The 27,940-nt window shown below is 42.8% G+C and overlaps 1 protein-coding gene across 4 annotated transcripts; it reads left to right on the plus strand.

Moving 5' to 3' along the window:
• LOC108715206 (MOB kinase activator 2) lies at nt 1-27,922 on the plus strand. 4 transcript variants are annotated; one of them, XM_018260130.2, is made up of 5 exons: nt 1-150; nt 23,275-23,435; nt 24,907-25,000; nt 25,990-26,114; nt 27,034-27,922. In XM_018260130.2, exons 1-5 carry the CDS (start codon nt 134-136, stop codon nt 27,324-27,326), a joined length of 690 nt encoding a protein of 229 aa, XP_018115619.1. In that variant the 5' UTR covers nt 1-133; the 3' UTR covers nt 27,327-27,922. The 4 variants fall into 4 exon arrangements, with proteins under 4 accessions (XP_018115619.1, XP_041416825.1, XP_018115618.1 ...); XM_041560891.1 differs by lacking the exon at nt 1-150 and adding an exon at nt 1,098-1,228; XM_018260129.2 differs by lacking the exon at nt 1-150 and adding an exon at nt 11,745-11,966.
• Nucleotides 27,923-27,940: the final 18 nt, after the last annotated feature.

Genomic DNA, 27,940 nt, shown 5'->3' on the forward strand with positions numbered 1-27,940 from the left:
CCGCTAGGTGACGTCAGACCCGGAAGCGTGCGTGCCCCGGGCGGTGCTGTGTTTACTTCCGCCCGAGCCGGAGCCGGGGGAGCAGGAGGGAGCGAGAGACCGAGGATGAGCTGAGGCAGAGTAGGCCGCAGATATGGAGTGGTTAATGGGGTAAGTTGCTGACGGCCGGGTATTCGGTGTGAGGGGAGGTGGGAAGGATGTAGCCGGCTGAGCAGCCTGAGGGGGTGGAGCAGGTGGAGAGGCTCTAATATGAAGGGCAATGGGAGGGGTGACAGGAGGGGACATGAGAGGAATTCGGGACATGGGTTGAGTGGGACCCTCGCCTGTACGTGTGACAGTGAGACTGGGGAATAGGCTGCAGGGCTCGGCTTATTCATTGTCAGCCAGTTTTGTAGCAGTTGTTGACTACAAGTCCCGTCATGCACTGAGAGACCCAGGGTTGTAAGTTGTAGATGAGGAGCAGCTGAAGCTCTCACACTGCAGGAGAACTAAGGGCAATGTCAGATCCAATCACACGTGAGTGCTGCGCTGACAGTTATTGGGCAACTTGAATCTATTTCAATACATGGACAAATATAGAGACATTTCCCTGGGAGGGTTTGCCCAAAATCTCTTTCCTTTATTGATATGGGGAGTGCAGAGGATCTGTCAGTCTGCAGCACTAGGGACAGGTGAGCTGGCGATTTGGAACTGGAGGGCCTATCGACTGTAGCACCGGCTTTGCTTTCACTGACAGAGCCGCAGGCAACTTGCACTAAGCATCTAATGCAGAGTGTTTAACCATAAGCTGCACTTGTCAGAACACCCCTGTCCCTCTTGTGAATGGAAAGTGCTCGGGCTGCTGAACAAGGAGCAGTGTCGGACGGATCTCTGCTCTATATTTACCCCCTGTACTGTAGATACAGTAAAGATCATGCGGTTTATCTGTTGGGTGTAGTAGATGGAGGGTTTCCCAGTGTGGAGCATCGTCTATTCAGTATTGGGTGTGCAGCAGAGATCTGGTAGCCCGGGTGACGTTGCCATGGGCAGGATCTGCAGCAAAGGAGAAAACTTGTAAGAACCGGACAAAAAAACAATTGGATGTACACTGATATTTATCCGAGCAGGAGTCTATGGATTCTGAGTCCACAGCAGTTTCTGTTCTGCAACTCCCTGAATCAGAGAACTGTAGCTGCAGGGGCGTATCTACAGACGAAGCAGACCCAGCGGCTGCAGGCAGGCCCAGGAGGTATAGGGGCCCATGAGGCCCAAAATAATGTATTGGTAAAACAAGGGGGTCCTAAAACCTCTTGATGTTTTGGGGGCCCTACAATTATTTTGCTGTGGGCCCCAGTAACATCTAGTTACACCACTGTGTAGCTGTCTGAGGATCTAACTTGCACCCTATTGGCTGAGAGTAATTTGGATCATCTTATGTATCACGGAACCATCGCTTGATGAAGGGACAGTAGCGAAGAGTCACGCATAACCTCCCATTGAATCTTGGTGTAAGGGGATATCGAGGTGTAATTCGGATACGTCGTTCCTTCTTCCGAGTGCTAGGAAATTCTCTTGGCAAATGTACTTTAATTAATTACAAAGGGTTACTGTGCTGCCCAGAAATAGTAACCCTTTCCTAATGCCACCCTCTTTATAATGCCACCCTCTTTATAATGCCACCCTCTTTATAATGCCACCCTCTTTATAATGCCACCCTCTTTATAATGCCACCCTCTTTATAATGCCACCCTCTTTATAATGCCACCCTCTTTATGATGCCACCCTCTTTATGATGCCACCCTCTTTACGATGCCACCCTCGTTACAATGCCACCCTCGTTACAATGCCACCCTCGTTACAATGCCACCCTCGTTACAATGCCACCCTCGTTACAATGCCACCCTCGTTACAATGCCACCCTCGTTACAATGCCACCCTCGTTACAATGCCACCCTCTTTACAATGCCACCCTCTTTATAATGCCACCCTCTTTATAACGCCACATTAAGCCTGTGTGGGTCGGGCAGGTAAGATCGAGGGAGGGCAGTACAGTTCACACCTAAGCTGTTTGAAATTCCTCCCTCCTGTTTGAAAACAGAACAAGTTTTTAGTCAAGCAGATATTTATGGTTATTTAGAATAACAACAGGCTGTGGCAAAGCAATGTCGTGTTGTTCAGATGCAACAGTTGAGACGTGTGCCTCATGACTTGTGTTGAAGTCTGATGGAACATGAATGACAGGAGTAGGAGCAATTTGCAGTTGGCCTTTTTTTTGTGGTTTTCAAATGATTTAGCTCTACAACATCTGGTTGCTAGGGTGCAGTTTATCCTAACAACCAGGCAGTAGTCTAAATGAGAGACTGGTAGAGGAAAACAACAACAACAGCAGCAGCATTTTAAGGGTCACCGACGCCGGACGGACGCACACACACACACACATACACAGACAGACACACACACACACACACACACATCCTGCTTTTAATTTAAAGGGCCGGTAACACTAAAGACTGAAAGTGAAAAATAATGTGCTTGTAAACACGTGTAGCTGGCTTCTGAAGCTCTATTATAGATTATATAAGTGCTGTCCAACTCCTTCCATCGAATGAGCTGACACACGTAGGCTGCATTATATAAAAAATAATGATGTTATACATGGTAGCCTATGGAGCCCCTAAGCAGACAGGGGCCTGAACAGATACCTTGGACTTCCACATCCGCCTGCTCCCCATGGACTGGTTTATATAATGAATCAAATAGGTAGACATGGGATTTTCCGTTAGAGCCCCTGTTTGCAGAGCACACAGCAGATGAGCTATTTAGGTTATATTTAGATTATATTTAGATGACAATGGTTTTAGAAGATTATCAGGGGTCAAATGCCAGGCTCACTAGGCACCTGTAAGATAAAAGTCTGATTTATATGAGAAAATAAGAAATATTTCATTGGCTGGTGCTGGGCAAACTAATTTAAATGTAAATACATTATCACTTTAATTCAGTGGATGCCAGCTTTGCTGTATCCACCACTAGCTGTCAGGTCTGAGTTGCAGTGTGGCCCCAGTAGAGAAGGAATGGGGCTGCTCAAATGTTAGCCTGGCGTCTCAGGTAAGCGAGTATAATGACTGGTTATACGTTTCCTTTAATATTGCTTTTCAGCAGTCCAGTAGAATAGAAGTCTAAGTACATATTAGAGAAACCTTGATGACCTTTAGACGCATGTTACCAAATGCCATTTTCAACTTATTTCAACTGTGTTTTCCTTCTGATGATTGTGATGTTTATGTTGCGGAGTCTGCACATAGGACTGTCATTTCCCGGGCATCACTGAGAGCAGTAGCGCCGTTTAACTGATCCTTCCCTTCCTGCGAGTGAATGCACCGTCATTCTCCTGTTTGTGCCAAGTCCCAGCAGCATCGGTTCCTTTCTACCCACACACTTGTGCATTAAGGCTGCCCGTCCCACTCTTCAGTATTTATTGGACATGCAGTTAACTGGATGTGCTGAGCAATGGGAATGTTTAGACTTCATTGCTGGGAAGGCACTGGCTTGCATTGCATTGTATTATTTTCTATTAACAATACTTCTGTTTTTTTGGTGACATGAGGCTCATTGAGGGACAGCAATTGTGCGTTATGGTTTCTTATTCAGGGTGCATGTCATAAAGGGAGTCCGCAAGTTACATACAACTCATACTAACCTACAACTCATACTTGCATACTACTCATACTAACCTACAACTCATACTTACATACAACTCATACAACTCATACTAACATACAACTCATACTAACATACAACTCATACTAACATACAACTCATACTTACATACAACTCATACTAACATACAAATCATACTAACATACAACTCATACTTGCATACTACTCATACTAACCTACAACTCATACTAACCTACAACTCATACTAACCTACAACTCATACTAACCTACAACTCATACTAACCTACAACTCATACTAACCTACAACTCATACTAACATACAACTCATGCTTAACTATAACTCATGCTAACCTACAACTCATACTTACATGCAACTCATACTTATATACAACTCATGCTTACATACAATACAACTCATGCTTACATACAGCTCATACTAACATACAAGTCATGCTAACCAACGAGTCATGCTAACCAACGAGTCATGCTAACCTACAACTCATGCTAACCTACAACTCATGCTAACCTACAACATACTAACCTACAACTCATACTTACATATGGAGGATATTACAGTAACATACTATGGTTTTCTTGACCTTTAATAACATTTAAAAAGCATCTGCCCCAATACCTTCTGGCATGTGTTGTCTACTGCAGAGCACAGAAAGGTTAAAATAATTATAGTTATGGGACCGGTTATCCAGAATGCTCCGGACCTGGGGTTTTTCTGGATAATGGATCTTTATGTAATTCTGTAAAAAGAGACATTAATATGAATAGGAGAGGCCTGAATAGAAGGATCAGTAATAAAAATTAACAATAACAATACATTTGTAGCCTCACAGAGCATTTGTTTTTTAGAAGGGAGTCAGCGACGCCCATTTGAAAGCTGCAAAGAGTCAGAAGAAAAAGGCAAATAACTGTAACAAATAAATAATGCAAACCAATTGAAAAGATGCTTAGAATTGGCCATTCTATAACATAATGAAAGTTACCTTAAAGGTGATCCACCCCTTTAAAGGAGAAGGAAAGCTACCAAAGCAGTTTATTGCCAATAGATTGGCCACAATAGTGCAAGCTATAACATTATATTTATTCTGCAAAATGCTTTACCATACCTGAGTAAACCACTCTAGAAGCTCTCTCTGTTTGTTTAGGATAGCAGCTGCCATATTAGCTTGGTGTGACATCACTTCCTGTCTGAGTTTCTCCCTGCTCACTCATAGCTCTGGGCTCAGATTACAGCAGGAAGGGAGGTGGAGAGGGAGAGAGAAGCAAACTGAGCATGCTCAAGCCCTAGCCCTGGAGGTTTATGCTGAAAACAGGAAGTCTGATACAGAAGCCCATGAGTACACAATAGAAGGAAAGAAATGTGCTGTTTCTTTTGACAGAGGACTCAGAGCAGCATTACTTTGAGGGTTTTCTGGTGTATTTATATAGACCTTTCTGATAAAGCTTACTTACTTTTAGCCTTTCCATCTCCTTTTAGAACAAACCCACAGACCCTGTCTCATAGGTGTACCGGGGACTGCCTGCACATCTTTGGAGACACAGATCTTTACTGCTAAAGGGCTGTGGTTGCCTTGAGCTGATACTGAAGCACAAAACATCATGTACAACATTTCTAGCTACTTCTTTAGTTGTTTTAGTTCTGCTTTAAAGGTCTCTGTGGTGAGGACCATGAAACAGTAGACAACCCAGCTAAGGTCATGTGATTTATCACATCCTATTGCTCAGTAGGTCGTTAAACCCTATGGCACTGCAGGTCCATATTTTGTTCCCTGGAGCTTCACATCAGGTTAGGTTGCAGGACAGAGGCAACGTCTAATTCGTCTCTGTAGAAAATGCTGCCCATAGTCTTCATTCTTTACTATGAGATATGAGCTTATGAGATATGGAAGAGCTTCATCATGGAGGGTGTGTACCAACAGTGCATTAAGTTCTCTGCTCAGATTGGTCACTTTAGTGGTCCGCTGGATTGTGTGCCCCTACCAATGGTTAAAATCGAATGGGATTGCGTTGGAGCTGATAATCAATGTGGGTAGAGGGTCTCTGGTTGACCTTGAAGCTCAGACTGGTTTCTCAGAACGGTTTCTTCCATGCATGGTAAAGGGGTGGTTCAACCTTTAGTTAAAGGAAAACTATACCCTCAAACAATGTAGGTCTTTATAAAAAGATATTGCTCATGTGTAAAACCCTGCTTTATGTAAATAAACCATTTTCATAATAATATACTTTTCTAATAGTATTTGCCATTGGCTAATCATAAATAGAAAACTGCCATTTTAAAAAATAAGGACCTCCCCCTGGGATCGTATGATTCACGGTGCACATAAACAAACTATGCTTCTTAGGTCACATGAGCCAATTAACAGACAGAGTTCTGTCTTTTGCTTCCACACTTCTTCCTGTTAGTTAGAGCTGCAGTATTTCTGGTCAGGTGATCTCTGAGGCAGCACACAGACCATCACAAAATGGTGGCACAAGGGAAACGATGTAAAAGGGCAATATTTACTTAAATATATATTCCAGTTTGGTAAGATTCTTTAATATGCCACTTAATTTGATATAAACTGTCTGTTGCTTAAATATTAATATTGGGGGTAAAATTTTCCTTTAACTTTAAGTATTTTCTTAAATGGACAGTTCTAAGCAGCTTTCCAATTGGTCTTCATTATTTATTGTTTTTATGTTTTTTTTTTTTTTCAATTATTTGCCTTCTCTTCTGACTCTTTCCAGCTTTCAAATGGGGGTCACTGACCCCATCTAAATGCTCTGTAAGGCTACACATTTATTGTTATTGCTACTCTTTCTTTTCCGGTCCTCTACTATTCTTATTTCAGTCACTTGTTCAAAATCAATGCATGGTTGCTAGGTTGCTAATTTGTACCCTAGCAACCAGATCGCTGAATAAAAAGCTAAATAAGCCAAAAACCACTAGTAAAACCAATTGCAAATTGTCCCGGGATATCACTCTCTACACCATACTAAAAGTTAACTCAAAGGTGAACAATCCCTTTAAAAATTAAGGGAATGGAGGCAAAGGTTTCCATTGTAATGTCACAAGGTGGTGCTATGGACCGCAAGCAATATTTTTTTACTGTTTAAGTAGATAAAGAAGACAAGTTCACAATATATAGTGCAGCCTAGTGTCCAACAGCTTCATATTGTTTTCAATGGCTGCCCTGATGTGAATGCAGAGACACAAAGTAGTGGGGTGTTATTAGTACTCCCATCTCTCACAGCTCCCATAGGGCAATGTTAGAATAACCCCTGCATGCCAATCAACTCTGTTAAAAATAGGACAGGGAAACTTCAGGAACCTTGGGGGTTATTTATTAAAATACGAATGCCAAAACCCCAAAAATTTTAGTTTTTGTTTTTTTTTTACTAAAAAATCCTAATTTTTAGTGGGAAAAAAACCTCGAATTTTTCGTGATTTAGTATACCCCGAGGATGGAAAAAGTCAGAATCCGAAAATCCGGCATCTCAGACCTGCCGAGGTTGTATATAAATCAATGGGATAAGTCCTGAAGATATCCTGATCTGCGCTGGGTTTTGTGCAGAAATCTGAAGATTTCATGGTTTTCGGGCAAAAATCACAAAAAAAATTAGATTTTTCAGATCCAAAAAATTCGTAAAAATTCAAATTTTCAGACGATTTTCAAGATTTTTTAGATGTATTTCCTGAACTGGATTTTTTTCGGGAAAATGTATTGATAAATAAGGGGAAATAATCCTTGGGTTGTTGGCCTTAAAGGAACAGTAAAAAAACCAAGTGTTTTAAAGTAACAAAAATATAATGTAGTGTTGCCCTGCACTGGTAAAACTGATGTGTTTGCTCCAGAAACACTAATATTGTTTATTTAAATAAGCTTATGTAGCAATGGGGGCAGCAATTCTAAGGAAACAAGGCTCAGGTTACACAGCAGATAAGCTCTGTAGAACATAATGGTGTTATCTGTTATCCACTATTTAACCTGTGTCATATAGCCTTTTTTCAGTTACCGCTATTGCTACACAGCATAGAGTCCAGCAGAGGCTCGGGTACCCAAAAACTTGCGGTACCCTGTGAGTTGCGGGTAGAAGGTGCGGGTATAGATGCTGGTTTGCAGGTCGCAGATTGGGCCGCGGGTCTTCTCAATAGCGTTTTTACTCCTTTTTGCTGATCACGTCTACTTCCGATGATGCCACTTCCGGTTTACAATGATGGCACTTCCTGTTTTACTCCTTTTTTTCCTGATAACGCCTACTTCAGATGATGTCACTTCCGGTTTACAATGATGGCACTTCATGATTCTTGATGGTCAGCAGGTTCGGTTTGCGGATAAGGTACCTGGGTCGGGTAGCGGGTAAGAATGCGTGTCCGGGTTGAGGATTGCAGGTTGCGGGTACGGGTTCCAAAAAAGGGACCCGCGCAGGACTCTAACACAGCAGCTTGTTTATATAAACTATAGTAGTGTTTCTGAAGCAAACGCATCAGTTTTACTAGTGCAGGGCAACACTACATTATATTTTCATTACTTTAAAACACTTTCATTTTTTTGGTGTTACTGTTCCTTTAAGACTGAGACACTTGGATTGTTGGCCTTCAAAGCAGACGTTAAAGGGGAAGTTCTCCTTCCAAATACTTTTTTCAGTTCACTTGTTTCAAACAGCTGATGATTTTCAATTCCTTTCTATAATTTTCAGTATGAAAACATTTCATTTTAATATTCTTCCCTCTGTTGCTTGCCAGTAGCTGTTCAGTAAACCAAGCTCTGCTGATTGTAGCGGAGCATGCTCATTAGGGAGCTGAAGCGTATTCTGTTAAATATGCCCAACCTAATAAGTGTAGCCTGCTGCAGGTATTTACATTATTGGACAAGTTAGCCATGCACGTTGTAGATTTGATATCCTTGTTATACTCCATTGTGGAGTAGTAAATAATAGCAACGAACAAGTGCTGCAGTACAACCATAAAACAAAATGCTTGATTGTGTTACTACTGTAGTAGTAAAAACAACACCTGGTAGTAGAGTGCTGTACAGACCAGAGTGCTTAGTAGGTTGCTGCTTGTACTCTCAGGAGCCCGATATTCTGCCTAGTCACAGACTGAGAGGAAGGAACCTCCTGACCAGCGATTCTACCACAATAGCTCCGTGTTTGTGTTCCTTGTATTGTGTTCTTTGTATTGTGTTCCTAGGCACTCGCAGGGGGTGTGGTGCTGCTCTCACAGGCATGTAGTTCTCATTCCATTGGCATGCCACTAACAAGTAATACATCTCCCCAAGTGCCCTTTATCTAATCAGTTACCCTGGGGGAAGCAAAAAAAAAAACCCAGACTGGGTGTTAAAGTGCACTAAAATATTCACTAACAGAAGCTGGTGTGAAAGTGAATGGCCTTAAAGGAACAGTAACACCAAAACAATTTGAAAGTATTTTAAAAGAATGGCAATATAATGTAGTATTGGCCTGTACTGGTAAAACTGGTGTGTTTGCTTCAGAAACTTTACTGTAGTTTATAGAGACAAGCTGCTGTGTATCCAGGGGGGCAGCCATTCAAAGTTAAAAAAGGAGAAAAGGCACAGGATACACAGTAGATAATAGATAAGCTTTGTAGTATTCAGAATTTATCTGTTATCTACTGTGTATCCTGAGCTTGAATGGCTGTCCCCATGGCTACACAGCAGCTTGTTTATATAAACTATAGTAGTACTTATCTTTTATCTACTGTGTATCCTGAGCTTGAATGGCTGCCCCCATGGCTACACAGCAGCTTGTTTATATAAACTATAGTAGTACTTATCTGTTATTTACTGTGTATCCTGAGCTTGAATGGCTGTCCCTATGGCTACACAGCAGCTTGTTTATATAAACTATAGTAGTACGTATCTGTTATCTACTGTGTATCCTGTGCTTGAATGGCTGCCCCCATGGCTACACATCATCTTGTTTATATAAACTATAGTAGTACTTATCTGTTATCTACTGTGTATCCTGTGCTTGAATGGCTGCCCCCATGGCTACACATCATCTTGTTTATATAAACTATAGTAGTACTTATCTGTTATCTACTGTGTATCCTGTGCTTGAATGGCTGCCCCCATGGCTACACAGCAGCTTGTTTATATAAACTATAGTAGTACTTATCTGTTATCTACTGTGTATCCTGTGCTTGAATGGCTGCCCCCATGGCTACACATCATCTTGTTTATATAAACTATAGTAGTACTTATCTGTTATCTACTGTGTATCCTGTGCTTGAATGGCTGCCCCCATGGCTACACATCATCTTGTTTATATAAACTATAGTAGTACTTATCTGTTATCTACTGTGTATCCTGTGCTTGAATGGCTGCCCCCATGGCTACACATCATCTTGTTTATATAAACTATAGTAGTACTTGGTCCTGACGGTTCATACACTAAGAAAGAGTGAAAGAGCTCCAAACCCTGTGTATAGGCTGTTCATTTAGGGGAACTATCACTAAAATGAAAATTTAATATAAGCTTCAGCATATTGACATAAGAAACTTTATAAATACAATCAATTAAATATTCGGTACCATTTCTGAAATAATCAAGTTAATGTTCACTATCCCTCTCCCTGCAGCTGTTATCTTATAGGGGGGCTCCTTTTGCCTAGAAGATGTATTAGAGCTCACTCTATTAAAATCACAAGACATCATGTCTCTCTACATGCAGGATTTGTGCAAAAGGCAGTTATTTGGTTAGATTTTGTTGGTACTGGAATCAGTTATTTGAGTGAGCTCTAATACATCTGCTAGGAAAGGAAGCCCCCCCCCTCCCCCCTCCCCATAAGATATATTGGATCATTTATTTGACACCCAACTCCTTAAAGGAGAACTAAACTCTAAAAATAAATATGGCTAAAATGCCATATTTTATATAGTGAACTTATTGCACGAGGCTAAAGTTTGAGCTTGTCAATAGCAGCAATGATCCAGGACTTCAAACTTGTCACAGGGGGTCACCATCTTGGAAAGTGTCTGTGACACTCACATGCTCAGTGGGCTCTGATTGGCTGTTGAGAAGCTAAGCTTAGGGCTCGTCACTAATTATCCAGCAGAAAATGAGCTTCCCTGGCTGTAATATAAGCTGATGCTACAGCTTTGCTGATTATTAAATTCTGATGCTAATTGCACTGGTTTCTGTGCTGCCATGTAGTAATTATGTGTATTAATTACTAATCAGCCTTATATTGTGACATTTCTATTCTATGTGTACTGTATATTGTGAGTGGCTCCCTAAGCTCAGTAAGTGACAGCAGCACAGAGCATGTGCAGTGAATCAGCAGAAGATGGGGAGCTACTGGGGCATCTTTAGAGAGACAGATCTTTACTGCTAAAAGGTTTTGGTTGCCTTGGGCAGGTATGGAAGCCCAAAACATTTCTAGCCTACTTCTTTAGTTAAACTTTAGTTCTCCTTTCATTTAGAGAAATAGATGCTGAGAGAGGAATAGTGCAGATGAACGTGATTATTTGAGAAACAGTACAGAATATTTAATTGATTGTATTTGGAAAGTTTCTCATTTCAGTATGATGATGCTTTTATATTAAATTTTCATGATAGTTCCCCTTTAAATTGCAAATGGGTCTCTTGCCCCTGGTTAGATCCAGCTTGGCTGTATGTCTCTAGTGCAGCTCTTTGTACAGGACACGACTCCAACGAGTGCAGACGGGTGTCACTGGCAGAAATCCCACGCGACTCAGTACAAGGCGAGGACTTGTAGTCGGCCGTTGGATGCAGCCCTGTATGTGAGAAAGATTTCGCTGTTTCGCTCTTTTACTTTCCAGGTCTGTGTCTCCCAGGACTGTGCTGGGCTATATTTTGCTGCTGAGTATTTATAGCAGGTGGGGTGTGTCTCTCCCTGGCTGGCATTGCCTCCCCTCCCTGCAGTTCCTGCCTTTTACTTTAACCCTTCTCTGCCCTCCTGTTCCTGAAAAGTGCCAGTCTCTGTGTATGTGTGTGTGTGTATATGTGTGTATATATATATATATATATATATATATATATATATATATATATATATATAAAAACCCAGGGCACCCAGCCCACCCCATGCAGCACCCCCGTCTTTATTCTATATGAACAGCCCTGCAGATGGATTATTTCCCGCCCAGTGACTAATTGGAGCAGTACGGATTAATTAGCCGCCATTAGTAAGGGCGAGGCTCTCACCTGGTGGAGGGGTTGGAATAACAGCAACGAGACAGAAGGCTTTTCATTGTGGAGCTGTTTGCAAAGCTGCTTTCCTTTATTATGAGCATCAGGCGCAGTGGCTCCTACACCGTGCAGAAGTAAGGGTGTCCCTTCAGATCCTCAGTCTATTACAGGCAATAAGTGGCCCCTTTCCGTCCTCTTTTTATACTACTTCTGCTGAATTGCAGCGGGTTTTTTTTTCTATTCTGCAGAAACATGATAAACGGTGCCTGTCATTTTCTCTTTGAAGCGCCATTATACAGTTTGTGTAGGGACACGGGTATCATTGCACCAATCTGGGATGTAAAGTGCAAATACACTTGTAATACAAGGATATCAAACTGACGGGAGGAAGGCATTATGTGGGAGCCGATGCTCATGACAGCCAATCAGGCCTTTGCTTTCATTCATCTTACGGCACTTTATGGATCAGAACTAATCACTCGTTGGTAGCTAAATGTTTTCGATGCATCTGCGAGATTGCAGACTGAAATCATGTTACTACGAGCTCATAAAACACACTGTCTGTGGATATGAATCTTTACTATGAACAGCTGATTTGTTACTATGGGTTTTTTCTGTCATTCAGAAGGCTGCATGATTGCAAGGGTCACTAGAGCTTCCCTGACATGCAGCCACTTGTGTTTTGCTGCTAGATGGAGCATGGTTACCTTTTAAATTAACTTTTAGGGCTTTTACAGACAATCGGGTTTTACCTGCGCTCTGCTTTCTTCCATTCAGCCGCAGGGGAGCGCAGGAGTAGACACACTGAATTATTATCAATTGGGCTGTACTCACACAGATGCATGTATGCAACGAACGCAGGTAAAATGCAACATGCCTTACATGTGTCTGTGTGAGTACACTTTGATAATAATTCATTGCAACTACTCCTGCGTGGAAGAAAGCGGAGCGGAGGTAAAACCGCTCATCTGTAAGAGCCCTTAGTATGATATAGTAATTGGTTTCCATTTTTTATTATTAATGGATTTTGAGTTATTTCACTTTTTATTCAGCAGCTCTCCAGTTTCAGCCATATGGTTGCTAGGGCCCCAATTACCCCAGCAACTATTTACTGATTTGAATTAGAGACTGGAATATGAATAGGAGAGGGTCTGAATAGAAAGGTGAGTAATTAAAAGAAGCAACAATACATTTGTAGCCTTACAGAGCATTTGTTTTTAGGTGGGGTCAGTGACCCCCATTTGAAAGTCAGAAAGAGTCCGGCAAATAATGTAAAAATAACAAAAAAAATAATGAAGGCCAATTGAGCGCAGGCAAAAACGTCCGTGCGTATGAGCCCTTAGTCATTCTATAACATGTTAAAAGTTAACTTAAAGCTGAACCACCCCTTTAAATGCAGGCTCATGGTAAATCCACGCATGTAATTTAGACACTAATTCAGTTGCATGCTGGCCAAAAATCTGTGCAGTCTGCAGCATTCATCTAAATCACCTACTAGCTAGGCTGAAAGATTCCTTCTGTACAAACCCGCAAAGATCTAAGCAAGTTTCAGATAGACATTATCTGTAGTTTTAAAGGTATTTTTTAAATGTAATTGACATTGAAATCTGTATTTGTTTAACTCTTTCTGTTCTCTTTCCCGAGGGGGAAAAAAACCAACATTTGTAGAAGTCCATTCCTTTCCAGGTCTATTAGGCAACTGGCTTCTGCTAGATTGTTTCAAGAGTCAGAACCAGCAGAGAATGTAAACACCAGATAACTGGTGATTTTTCTTTTTACTGAATGTATATTTTCTTCCATAATATAAAAAAAATAAGTTTATGGGCGGAGTCCCCTTTTTTAGTTTCCATTTAAACAATGGGAAAGTATATACAGATAATAATCGCAGTGCACTTATTGCTGATTCTTTCCACCAAGAAGGTGTTTGCCCCATTTGGGCATTGTCACGACCCTCCTTTTGCCGTCTAGATAGGGTTCCCACCTCGCCCTGTTAAAACGGAACACATACAGAATCCACAGCCTGCATGACTATTTAGCAATTCATTAAGATGCATGCTGCGGACTGAACTGATTTTGTGCTCTTACACACGAGCGGTTTTACCTGCGCTTTTCTGCGTTGCGCTTTCTTCTGTTCAGCTGCATGGCAGCGAAGGAGTAGACACACTCAATTATTGTGAAGGGGGCTGTATTCACACAGACGCATGTAAGTGCCAGACGCAGGTGGGACGCAGCATGTTGCATTTCACGTATGTTCGGCGCATACATGCGTCTGTGTGAGTACAACCCCCTTGACAATAATTGAGTGCGTCTACTCCTGCTCTCCCCTGCGGCTGAACGGAAGAAATCACAACGCAGGGGAGCGCAGGAAAAACCACCTGTGTGTATGAGCCCTTATGTGCAGCCATGCAGCATGCATCTAAATGAATCGCTAATTACTACAATCTAGTAAGTACATAAAAGCCTGACTATACAAGTGCCAGGGATACAAAGATTTAATATCATGATCACATTGGTTCCAGACATTGGGTTTCCACCTCACCCCTTTAAAACCGAACGCAAATGGAATCCACAGCCTGCATGGTTATTTAGCAATTCATTTACATGCATGCTACATGGCTGCACATAAAGGCTCTTACAGATGAGCGTTTTTACCTGCACTCCCCTGCGTTTCCGCTTTCCTCTGTTCAGCCGCAGGAATAGACGCACTCAATTATTGTGAAGGGGGCTGTACTCACACAGACGCATGTAATTGCCAAACGCAGGTGTAACGCAGCATGTTGCATTTCACCTGCATTTGGTTTATACATGCGTGTGAGTACAGACCCCTTCACAATAATTGAATGCGTCTACTCCTGCGCTCCCTTGCTGCTGAACGGAGGAAAGCGCATGTTTGGGGAAAGTGGGCAGCTTTTGTTGTCACTTTTTAAAAAGTGATATGGGTGGGTTTCCTTGTCCTTTAAAGGAATTGTTCAGCATAAAAATAAAATCTGGGTAAATAGATAGGTTGTTGAAATGAAAAAAAAATTCTAATATAGTTAGTTGGGCAAAAATGTAATGTAAAAAAGGCTGGAGTGACTGGATGTGTAACATAATAGCCAGAACACTACTTCCTGCTTTTCAGCTCTCTTTGGGTTTCAACCAATTGGTTGAGGGGGGGGGGGAACTCACTGAACAGTTATGTCCCATGTGGCCCCCCTTATAGTCACTGACTAACTCAGAGTTAGAGAGCTGAAAAGCAGGAAGTAATGTTCTGTTACACAACCAGTCACTCCAGCCTTTATACATTACATTTTTGCCTAACTAACTATATTAGAATCATTATTTATTTTGCACAGGCTATTTATTTACCCAGTTTTTATTTTTACTCTGAACTGTTCCTTTAAAGGGGTTGTTCACCTTCCAAACACTTTTTTCAGTTCAGTTGTTTTCAAACTGTTCCCCAGAAATAAAGACTTTTTTTTCAATTACTTTCCATTATTTATTTTTTTACCATTCTTCCAAAATCTAAGTTTAAATTTAAAGCTTTGTGTCTGGTGTTTGAGTCTGGCAGCTCAGTAATTCAGGTTCAGACTCCGAACTGTTACAATTTTGCAACATTAAGTTGATTCATTTCTCAGCAGCATCTCTGGAGTATTAGCAACTATTGTATCAATTCTAACAGCTGCCTGTAATGAAACTCGGAGATTCTGTTCAGCAGGGACAAAGATAAGAAATGTATCAACTAAATGTATCAATTTATAACAGTTTACAGGGTCGGCGACCCCCCTTCCCAGAGCTGCTTTAGAAGGTGAAAAATGACACTTTACACTTCAATATTAGAAAAACGGTGACACATAGAAAATAGAAAGTAATTGGAAAAAGTTGTTATTTCAGGTGAACTGTCTGGAACCCAACTAGTTGTTTGAAGGTGAACCACTCCTTTAACAATCGCAGTATGTGCTGTTTTGACGTTACAGTGGATGCACACGCAAACGCACCACACCTTGCACAGATCTAAACATGCCGCTGAGTACATAGACATGCATGTGCCGCCCACCTTCATGTTGCACTGCCACCCTATGCCTGACACAGCTGCTGGCTTGTGGGTGGATTCTATTCCTGTTGCACACACAGTGTCTGCACTTGTATCCTGCACCAGGTGCTGTTTCTATAGGCCAGTTACACTCAGGTCACATGGGTGCTCTTTATATTAGAACTGTCTGGGCTGCTTTACTGTATTACTCAACAGCCAAGTGCATGTTTTATTTGCTAGACATATATCTATATTAGGGATGCACCAAATCCACCATTTTTGGATTCGGCCGAACCCCCGAATCCTTCGCAAAAGATTCGGCCGAATACCGAACTGAATCCTAATTTGCATATGCAAAGGGAAGAAGGCTTCCTGGATTCGGTACATCCCTAAAAAATATATATATATATATATATATATATATATATATATATATATATATATATATATCTTCGTAGGGGCAGCACTCCGCCTTTGGTCTTCTTTTTGCTATATATATATATATTAGGGATGCACCGAATCCAGGATTCAGTCCGGGATTCGGCCACGATTCTGCCTTTTTCAGCAGGATTCGGATTCGGACGATTCCTTCTGCCTGGCTGAACCGAATCCAAATCCTAATTTGCATATTCAAATTAGGGGAGCGGAATCACGTGACTTTTTGTCAAAAAACAAGGATGTAAAAATGTTTTTTCCCATCCCTAATTTGCATTTGCAAATTAGGATTCAGATTCGGTGTTCAGCCAGATCTTTCCCGAACTATTGGGGGTTTCGGCTGAATCCAAAATAGTGGATTTGGTGCATCCCTAATATATATATACACACACCACACACACTAGAACCCCCTTTCCAGGGACCAGAAGAAAATGGTGTAAAATCCAGGAAAATGTAAAATCAGGGAAAAGTATGATGCATAATGTATACAATGTAAAATGAGGGAAAACTGAAAATGAGGGGATGTAAAATTGAGATTTCACTGTATATACATGTGGCGCATTCTGTATATAGACCCCCATTGCTCTGTGTATGGTACATTCCCTTTCTCCACTGTAAATAGGAGCCCCAGGGAACGGGTGAGTGTTACTTGTGTGTATTGTGGGGGGATTGTAGTGTCGTTGTGTTGCTTTGTATATATTTTCTATCCCTCCTGCTGGCACAGAGACTCCTCTCTTCCCGTAAAACAAGTGTTATATGTTTCCTTGCATCTATGTGCTAGTGCTGCTGGGGGGCCTCTCCTGATCTTCCTGCTCCTCTCTATGAATAGGACCTTTCAGCCTGTTTGTTTTTCTCCTTGGCTCCCTCCCTCTCCCCTCCTCTCCCAGCCATTGGCTGATTGCTGGGCTGGGCGTCAGGGTGGGCGTGGTTATCCCCCTCTCCTGTATGTGGCCAGAAGTTTGGGAGCAGGTTGTGTCAGTGAGCTGTGCTTTTTGGAGGGACACCCCCTGGCTGCTGTGAGGATGCTGGGGGACCCCATGCCACTCTCCCCAGAAAGAGCCCTTCTCACCAGCAGCCCCAAATCTGGATTCAGTTGCAAGATGGTGCTGCAGGCAGTTGGAAAAGTGTTAAGGTAGGACTTCTAACTGTCAGCAAGTCTGTAAGCTCTAGGCATGTCGACAGTTACTCGCCGAGCTGTTGGGTCCTAGTGCCGTCTGCTCCTGCCAAGGGCTTTTATGGTACATGTGATGCTAACCATAGATTGGGGGTAAGGCTTCTAATAGTAACTTGCCCTATATTCTGCAGATATGCATATAATGTATTGCTTTAGTCTAGTTAACCCGCTGGGAGCTGCAGAGAGTTGTAGTTCAGTGTCAGAACCCTGATCAGTATGAAGATGTACTGAGTTGTTAGTAGTAGTATTGTGTATTATTTCTGTATTACTGATTACAGAGCCACTCCTTAGTTTAACCTGCGCCTGGGCATCCGTTTGTGCTGATTGTAGCGCATATCTCTCCGTTGTGCATGGAATGCGTCTGTCTCTCCTGCCCTTTAAATGTTTTTTCTTAAAGGGGTTGTACACCTTTAAATTAACTGTTAGTATGATGCAAAAAGTGATATTCTGAGACAATTTGCAATTGGTTTTCATTTTTTATTATTTGTGGTTTTTGAGTTATTTAGCTTTTTATTCAGCAGCTCTCCAGTTGGCAATTTCAGCCATCTGGCTGCTAGGGTCCAAATTCCCCTAGCAACCATCCACTGATTCGATTGAGGGACTGGAATATGAATAGGAGAGGCCTGAATAGAAAGAGGAGTAATAAAAAGCAGCAATAACAATAAATGTGTGGCCTTACAGGGCATTTGTTTTTAGAAGGGGTCAGTGATTCTATTTTGAAAACTGGAAAGATTCAGAAGAAAATATACAAAATTAATAATGAAGACCAATTGAAAAGCTGCTTAGCACTGGCCATTCTATAACATACTAAAAGTCAATTTAAAAATGGACTTTGCCCAATGGAGCTGACACTCTAGAGTCAAACAGCTTGTAACAACCCACAGGCTTTGGTGTAGTTACTCTATAGCTGTGGTTTAATTGCTTTGTGTTAATAAGGATGGGGCTGCCCTTGCCTAGAAGCCATTTGTATTGTTATGTATTGTTATGTATTGTGTATTGTTATGTATTATGTATTGTTATGGCAGCCCTGAAGTATAGACACATTTCATAGTGTCGCCTTAAAGAGATACTGACACAAATTTTTGCTTATTTTATGAAGTGACATATCCAAGGCCTGACAGTTGCTCCTTTGTCTACATTTCAGGGATATACTAGCCCCAGAACACAGGCTACTTCCAGTCCTCGGGGTCCTACTGTGTCCGTATCCCTTTTACTGATTAACAGATTCAAATGTGACCCCTCCAGGGGCAGCTTTAAGACTTGTTAAAGGGGAAGTGCCGTTGCTATAAGCATCCCCTGATACAGTGTTAGGGAAAGCAGGAGCAGTGTGTGCTCTCACAGTGTGGGGTTCATTTCACTAATCCAACACATTCAGACCCCCCCAATTGACACGCACACACACTCACACACACACTCACACACTCATTCACACACTCAATCACACACATTCACACACTCATTCACACTCACTCACACTCACTCACACACTCACACACTCACTCACACACTCACACTCACACACACACTCACACACACACTCACACTCACACACTCACTCACACACTCACTCACACACTCACACACACACTCACACACACACTCACACACACACTCACTCACACACTCACACACACACTCACACACACTCATTCACACACTCATTTACACACTCAATCACACACATTCACACACACATTCACACACTCATTCACACTCACTCACACTCACTCACACACTCACACACTCACACACTCACACACTCACACACTCACACACACTCACTCACACACACACTCACACACACACTCACACACTCACTCACACACTCACTCACACACACACTCACTCACACACACACTCACACACTCACACACACACACAGTGACAAAAGGAACCCCACACTGAGCCACACTCAGGACTTCTGCCATTAAAGTGTGACTCAGAGCAGTTGACTTGGGCTCAGGCTTATTTGCTAAAAGAGGGCAAGTCCAGTAACTCACAGCGACCAATCAGAATTCCACCTTCGTTTTAAAACTTGTGTTTTGGTTGCCGGTAGAAATGCACTGAATCCACTATTTTGCATGTAATCGAGAATCTTTCATGTCGGATTCTATCAATTCCTGAACCAGATCCGACCCCTCATTTACATATTCAAATTAGGTTAAGGAAGAGTTAAAAAAGAACTGTATGCAAGATTCTCAATTCCCTTGATCATGTGATGAAAAGTCACATGATTTAAGGATTCGGATTTGGCTCAGCCAGACACGGGGATTCGACTGAATCCTGATGAAAATCCCAAACTGAATCCTGAACTGGAGGCGTCTCTAGTTACCGGGGTCAGTGACTCCCAGGTGGAGGCAAGATAGCCATACTAAACTGCGACCAACTGAAAAGATGCGTAGAATAGGTTCCTCGTCTATAACCTGGGTTATTATAGCACATGGGTGATTGGCAGCGGCCATATTGTGATTCTTTGTAGAACTCCCAGAAGCCTCTCTGTTATTAGAGGCCGGAGCAGCTTGGCTGAATATACAGTATAGACACGGGTAAGTGAAGGAGCCGGGGGAGGGGAAGAGGTGCGTCTGGATTTATAAAGGGGTCTCTGTGCATTGGGAGCAGCTACATGGGACACACAAGCAGCATTGAGTTCAGTTCCTGATACAGGAATGGGACCTGTTATCCAGAATGCTCGGGACCTGGAGTTTTCCGGATTACGGATCTTTCCGTAATTTGCTTTGTCTACTAGAAAATCATGTAAACATTAAATAAACCCAATAGGCTGGTTTTGCTTCCAATAAGGATTAATTATATCTTAGTTGGGATCAAGTACAAGCGACTGTTTTATTATTACACAGAAAAAGGAAATCATTTTTCAAAATTTTGATTATTTGGATAAAATGGAGTCTATGGGAGCCATTGCATTATTTGTAGCTTTCTGAATAACGGGTTTCTGGATAACTGATCCCATACCTGTACATGGCTCCATAACTCATTCCTGTGATATATATAATGAATAGATGTTACTGGAATAGTTTACTGTAGTGGAGACCTACATTGCAGAAGATACACCTTTACTTTCCCCTCCCTCCCCTTCTGATCATGCCATAGGCTGCTGAGTGGGTGGGCGGAGTCATAGGGTGAGTCCATGATGCCGTGTTAGTCAGGCTTATTCACCATCCTGGGCTTGGTCTCAGCCGGTGGAATTAAAGGGGAAATTAAGCCTTCCCTGATGCCAATTAGTCTCTTTAATCCTATTGTAAGTTGTGTCCATTCTCATTTCCTGGCTCTGTCTGCCATGGGGACACACATGTGCTTTGTACATAGTCAGCCTTACCTGAGAGCCTTAGTACATTCACCACTAACCCTCCTGACCTTGGGGCCCAACACAGGCCAAGAAAAACATGGCAGCTTCCATATGAATTTATTTAGAGATGCTTCTAAAAACCCACTGCAATAGAAGGGTGGGCTGAAGACTAATGGAGAATGATCATAAATACTTCTTTTATGTCCGTATCATGTCGGTAGCTCTAACAAGGGGACATGAACTGTAACCAAGTTTTATTTTTCCTTTATATAGCACTTAGTGCTGAGCAGAGATTGTCCATCGATCCCATCAGACTCTGTGCCAGTGGAGCTTATCAGTTCTAGTAACCCCCGGCAACCAATACACAGGCGGCAGTTTCCTATGAAATGACCTGCATGGGCTGTAGCGGGGTTTATTAGTGCCAGTGTCGTCTGTGAGTATGTTATGTCTCCCCCGGGTGCTCTCAGTTCTGGTATGGCAGTATGGGGAAGCCATTGTGCTGGCTGAATGTGGTTGTCAGTTTAGGAAGTCTGGCACTTCTACTTCCTTCCTAGATTGCTTGCGGCAACTCAGGCTTCTGTACTGAGCTTTGTGCCAGTCTGTGCCCATTGTGTGTGTGTGTGTGTGTGCCCGCCCATTTCCTGTGTGTGTTTTGCTGTGTGTGTGTGTGGTATGTACAACATGCCTGGGCACTGCCCCCCTATCCCCCTCCCTTCCCATGTCTCAGGGATTCGGTGGCGTCTCTGTGATTCCTTTTAAGGCAAAGACTTCTCCGTGAGAAATAAGGCGTAGGAAAGTATCCCGTCCTTTAACCCCGTCACTGCCAGTCACCATGCTATAATGCCGGGATCAGCAGTGCAGCTGGCCTTTACACTAAGAGGCCCATTTATCAAATGTATCGCATTATTTTCTGAAAAGTACTCCGCACCAAATCCGCACAGGTTTTTACCCTTATTTATCAATACATTTTCCAGAAAATTTCCTGTGCAGGAAAAAAACCCAGAAAAAAATTGAGAAAAAAAACCCAGAATCTAACTAATTTTTCGGATTTTCCACCAAAAATATCATATTTTTAAAATTTTTGCTCAAAAACCACAAATCTTCAGATTTTTGCGCAAAACCCAGCCCAGATCAGGATATCTTCGGGACTTCTTCCATTGACTTAAATACAACCTTGGCAATTCTGAGATGCAGGATTTTCGGAATCAGACTTTTTTTTTTTTTCAACTAAAAATTTGGATTTTAAACACAAATTTTTTGGGTTTAATAAATAACCCCTTTAGCGTATATACTTCTATATGTACTCCCGGGCCAATCAACAGAATGAACAGAAATGTACAAGTTAGTGATGTGCGGGTCAGGTTTTTCCTGACCTTGACCCACACTCCCTCAGCCCGATGCTGCCCGTATCCGACTTCCGGGTTCCTTTTATGGACCCGCTCCACTGATGATGTCACAAAAGGGGTGGGGCGAGCAGGCGCGTGGCTATAAAGCCCGAAGGCAGCATTTGAAGGTGGCCACCCACGAAGAGGAGTTTGAGGTCGGCCCAAACTAGGGATGCACCCAATCCAGGATTCAGCAGGATTCGGTCTAATCCTTCTGCCCTGCTGAACCAAATCCGAATTTGCATATGCAAATTAGAGGCGGGGAGAGAAATCGCATGACTTTTTGTCAAAACAAGGAAGTAAAATACGGTTTCCCCTTCCCACCCCTTATTTGCATATGCAAATTTGGGTTCGGTTCTGAATTCGGCCTAATCTTTGGCGAAGGTTTTGAGGGTTCGGCCCCCAAATCCCTAGCCCAAACCTGCCCGATCCGTGGTTATCAGGTCGGCCCTTACATCACTAGTACTACTTGTGCTTATTAATCAGAATAGCCTTTTTAACTGGCCCACTGGCCGCCGTTGTCTTCCTCTTTTCAGCAACTCTTCGGCAGTTAGTCCCAACCTCAGTCTCCCAGAGACTTGTCTCAGGCGGGTATCCCAAACTCTTCTTTTCACAGACCTCCCTTAAATTGGCCATACACAGGCTGGTAAAGCTGAGTCACCAGATTATTCGCCCGTTTATGGGGCCCTCCAACGGGCTTCCCTGATCGATATCTGGCCGAAAGTCGGGTAAAAATCCCGTCTGTTGATGTGGTCCCGCGATCCGACCGCCCGTATTGCTTCAATTCTGATCCGAACGTTGGGCCCTAGGGCCCACGATCGGATCAGCCTGATATCGCCCACCTCAATGTGGACATATCGGGTTGAGATCCACTCGTTTGGCAACATTGGCAAACAAGCGGATCTCTCTGTGTATGGCCAGCTTTAGTGACCTCACACACTCACTTCCTGCTTTAGATCCCTCCTCCCAGGTGATGACATCACTCCCACGCCCGCAGTGCTAATTAACTGCAGATTGTTCACAGCATCTTTACATTCTGTGTCTCATAGAGCATTCTGGGAGATATGTACCGTCCCCCTATTAAACTATCCAGACAGTCCCATATAAAGTGTCGTTCTTTTGTCGCCTGCAGGAAATCGAAAGGAAAGCCGAATGGGAAGAAACCAGCGTCGGAGGAAAAGAAGTTGTACCTGGAGCCAGAATACACCCGAGTCCGAGTCACTGACGTGGAATTCAAGCAGCTGGTGACCTTGCCCCAGGAAATCGACCTGAATGAGTGGCTGGCTAGTAACAGTAAGTGGCTCCCTCACACTTGCACTGTATTATGTTGCTTTCATCCTGTTGTACAGGAACAGGACCTGTTATCCAGAATGCCCGGGACCTGGGGCTTTCTGGATAATGGATCTTTCTTTAATTTGGATCTTCATACCTTAAAGGGGTTGTTCACCTTCCAAACACTTTTTTCAATTTGTTCTCCAGAAATAGACTTTTTTCAATTACCTTCCATTATTTATTTTTTCCCGTTTTTCCAAAATCTAAGTTCAAGTTTGAACATTCCTGTCTCTGGTGTTTCAGTCTGGCAGCTCAGTAATTCAGGTTCAGACTCCGAACTGTTACAATTTTGCAACATTTAGTTGATCCATTTCTCAGCAGCATCTCTGGAGTATCAGCAACTATTGTATCAATTCTAACAGCTGCCTGTAATGAAACCCAGAGATTCTGCTCAGCAGGGACAAAGATAAGAAATGTATCAACTAAATGTATCAATTTAGAACAGTTTACAGGGTCGGCGACCCCCAGTCCCAGAGCTGCTTCAAAAGGTGAAAAATTACACTTTACACTTCAATATTAGAAAAGCGGCGACACATAGAAAATAGAAAGTAATTGGAAAAAGTCTTTTATTTCTGGTGATCTATCTGAAAACAACTAGTTGTGTGAAGATGAACAACCCCTTTAAGTCTACTAGGAAATCATATAAACATTAAATAAACCCAATAGGCTGGTTTTAACTCCAATAAGGATTAATTATATCTTAGTTGGGATCCAGTACAAACTACTGTTTTAATATTACAGAGAAATGGAGTCTATGGGAGATTGCTTTTCTGTAATTCGGAGCTTTCAGGATAATGGAATTCCGGATAACTGATCACCTACAGGGCTTTGTTGTATCTCTGAGCGCTGTGCCTTCTGCTTAAAGGTGTTGTTCACCTTTAAATTAACTTTTAGTATGATGTACAGAGTGATATTCTGAGATAATTTGCAATTGCTCTTCATTTTTTATTATTTGTGGTTTTTGAGTCATTGAGCTTTTTATTCAGCAGCTCTTCAGTTCGCCATTTCAGCCACCTGGTTGCTATAGTACGAATTACCCTAGCAACCACGCACTGATTTGAATAAGAGACTGGAATATGCATAGGAGAGGGACTGAATGGAAAGATGAGTAATACAAAGTAACAATAACAATACATTTGTAGCCTTACAGAACATTTGTTTTTTTAGACGGGTCAGTGACCCCTTTTTGAAAGCTGGAATGGGTCAGAAGAAAAAGGCAAATCATTAAAAATTGATAAAAAAAATAAAGAATGAAGACCAATTTTAAAGTTGCTTAGAAATGGACATTCTATAACATAATAAAAGTGAACTCAACCATTGTAAGGGCAACACATAAATGCTCTTTGATGATCTAAGGGCACAGACTCGCTCCAGCATTGCCCCCCCCTAGTGTTTTGCTTTTTCCTCATGTGTTTTTCCCTCTGTATTTCAGTTACGACTTTCTTCAACCACATTAACCTTCAGTACAGCACCATCTCCGAATTCTGCACGGGGGAAACCTGCCAGACTATGGCCGCCTGCAATACGTGAGTATTCCCACCAGCACGCCATTGCCTTCCTTAGTAATGTAGGTCTGCTGATAGGGGGCGGAGTCTTGATACCAACTAAACCTCCACAGGGCAAATATATGCTGGGTGAAACCCAATCAAGTGCAGCATTTCAGGGGGCATGTCCTAATGCTTGTTAAACGGTTTGTGTCCCCGTCCCCCAAAATAATTGCCTTTGATTAAAGGAGAAACCCCTTATTTAAAAAAAACCCTACCCTACATAGTAGTGATGAGCTGGTCGGGATTTCCCCGACACGCACCCGACTCTAACCCGCCCGCCGTTAAATGCCAGCATCTGCGCTTCTTCGTTGCTTTCATAGACCCGCCCCGCCAATGATGTCACAAAAAGGGCGGGGCGAGCAGGTGCAGCATTTATAAAAGACGAACCCGGAGAGCAGGAGAAGAGCTCAACCCACACCTGCCGGCCAGCTGCGAAGAAGCAGGCAAGGTCGGCCCAAACCTGCCCGACCCGCGGGTAAACCGTGCCGGCCCACACATCACTAACAGATAGACCTTCCCCCCCCCAGCCTAGCTGTTACCCCGAGCAAATGCCCCTAATTTTTTTACTTACCCCCCGGTGCAGATTCAGGGATCGGAGTTCAAGGCAGCCATCTTCCGGGTCTTCGTGTCTTCTTCCACCACGCCAGTCTCGTTGTTAGTTAACGGAAGACCCGGAAGGTGGCTGCCATCATCATCATCATTTATTTATATAGCGCTGTCAAGATACGCAGTGCTTACTGCCATGAACTCTGATCCCTGAATCTGCACCGAGGGGTAAGTAAAAAGTTAGGGGCATTTCACCGGGATAACAGGCTGGGGGTAGGAGGGATGGGGGTCTACTTTGGGTAGTATTTTTTTAGTTCATGGTTGAATCCTCCTTTAATCTGTTTAGCTCAGGCCGGTTTATTTGCTTTATATTGATACTCCCCAATATGATACACCTTTCCCTCTGCTTTCCCCCATTACAGACAATACTACTGGTATGATGAGCGGGGTAAGAAGGTAAAATGCACAGCCCCACAGTACATTGATTTCGTCATGAGCTCTATACAGAAGCTGGTGACGGATGAGGATGTCTTCCCCACCAAATACGGTTAGTACCAGTCATTACTTTCCCTTTAATTTTGCTTCTTGGACTTATCAAGGGTTGTTGGACATAAAGCAGCCAGATTTTCTAGACATTTGGAGGCAGTAAAACACGTAAGGCTTCGGCATACTGCCACTGATGCTGATTGAGAGATGCCACATTGATTTTCTTAAAGGATAAGTAAACCTTTAAAATAAATTAATGTAAAATTGATGAGGGTGCTATTCTAAGCTCTTTTGTCATTTACATTCATTATTTATTTATATTTTATTCCAAGATATTAAAGGATACTTGCACTGTTAATATGAATGACATTAGTTACAACAGCGCCACCTGCTGGTCATTTTCCCACCAGTCTGACCAGCAAGTAGTCAAGGAAGTTGTCAGGAGAAAGAAAGAGGCTGATGTTCTTCTGCTTAGGAAAGATGTGAGAAAAAGTTTTCTAATATTATTCCTAAGCAGAAGAACATCAGAGCAGCCTCTTTCTTTCTCCTGACAACTTCCTTGACTACTTGCTGGTCAGACTGGTGGGAAACTGACCAGCAGGTGGCGCTGTTGTAACAAAATCCATTCATTTTAACAGCACATGTATCCCTTAATATCTTGGAATTAAATATAAATAAATAATGAATGTAAATGACAAAAGAGCTTAGAATAGCACCATCTTCAATTTTACATTAACTTATTTTAAAGTTTTACTTACCCTTTAAGTGGGTGTCCGCCTCAAATGTGGGATCCAGGTATGATGGAAAGAGAGAGGCCTATGGCACACATTTTGCACAGTGTCTGGAATCTGAAACATTTATATCGGCCTCCATGTTTCCCATTCCTGCCCCTCCAATAGAATCTGCTGGCAGGTGATTGGTGGCTCAGCTGCAGGTTTATTTTTTGATTGGTTCATATTTGGGACCTTCTTTTCCCGCAGGCAGGGAATTCCCTAGCTCCTTCGAGTCGTTGGTGAAGAAGATCTGCCGGTACCTGTTTCACGTTGTGGCTCACATCTACTGGGCGCATTTCAAGGAAATCACGGTGCTGGAGCTGCACGGACACTTAAACACTCTCTTTATTCACTTCCTCTTATTCGTGCGGGAATTCAGCCTGCTGGACCCCAAGGAGACCTCCGTCCTGGACGACCTGTCGGAAATCCTATTCTCGGAGGAAAACAGGGAGGCGGTGGGGGCTACAGGGGAGGCACAGAACCACGTGAAGGAGAGATGAGCCCCCCCCCTTAATCTCCTAATTCCTGTCCTACCACTGCCCCTTCCCAGCGTGCCCCACCCCCGACCGAGAGCTGACCCAGCACAGGGGAGAAGGGGGTTCAGGACAGCTTTTGGGGTGTAGGAAGGGAGCACTGCCTGTTATACCCCCCGCCTGAGGGGGAGCAAACCTCGCTCTTCTCTTTAGCAGAAACTTGCACCGAGCATCACCTTAATTTTATTTTGTGTCTTGCGTTTGTCTCTTTTTTTTCTTTCCTCTCCTTTTCCTTCCTTTATTCATCCCCTTCTTCTCATCATGGGCGGCAGGTTCATTCTCTTATTCCGAGGAAACATTTGCATCTTCTCTTTTATTTTGCGGTGGTTTTTCCAAGAAATGTTTGAGGCTCCGGAGTCGGATGATTGGGCTGGAGAGATACGAGGCTCCGGAATTGGATCCGGTCTCCCGCCCCATCCTGGGCAACAACTTCTCTCCCCGCTTCACGGGGATCGGGGGAAAGCCGGATGCTCGCCCCTCATTGGGGTGCAAAAATACTGTCGGCTTCTTTTAGTTTATCTGTTAAATAATGATAATATTAATAATAAAAACAGATTCTATTAGCCTCTCTGATTGGAGTC

The sequence above is a fragment of the Xenopus laevis genome, chromosome 4S, assembly GCF_017654675.1.
Source record: "Xenopus laevis strain J_2021 chromosome 4S, Xenopus_laevis_v10.1, whole genome shotgun sequence".
NCBI classification, from domain to species: Eukaryota; Metazoa; Chordata; class Amphibia; order Anura; family Pipidae; genus Xenopus; species Xenopus laevis.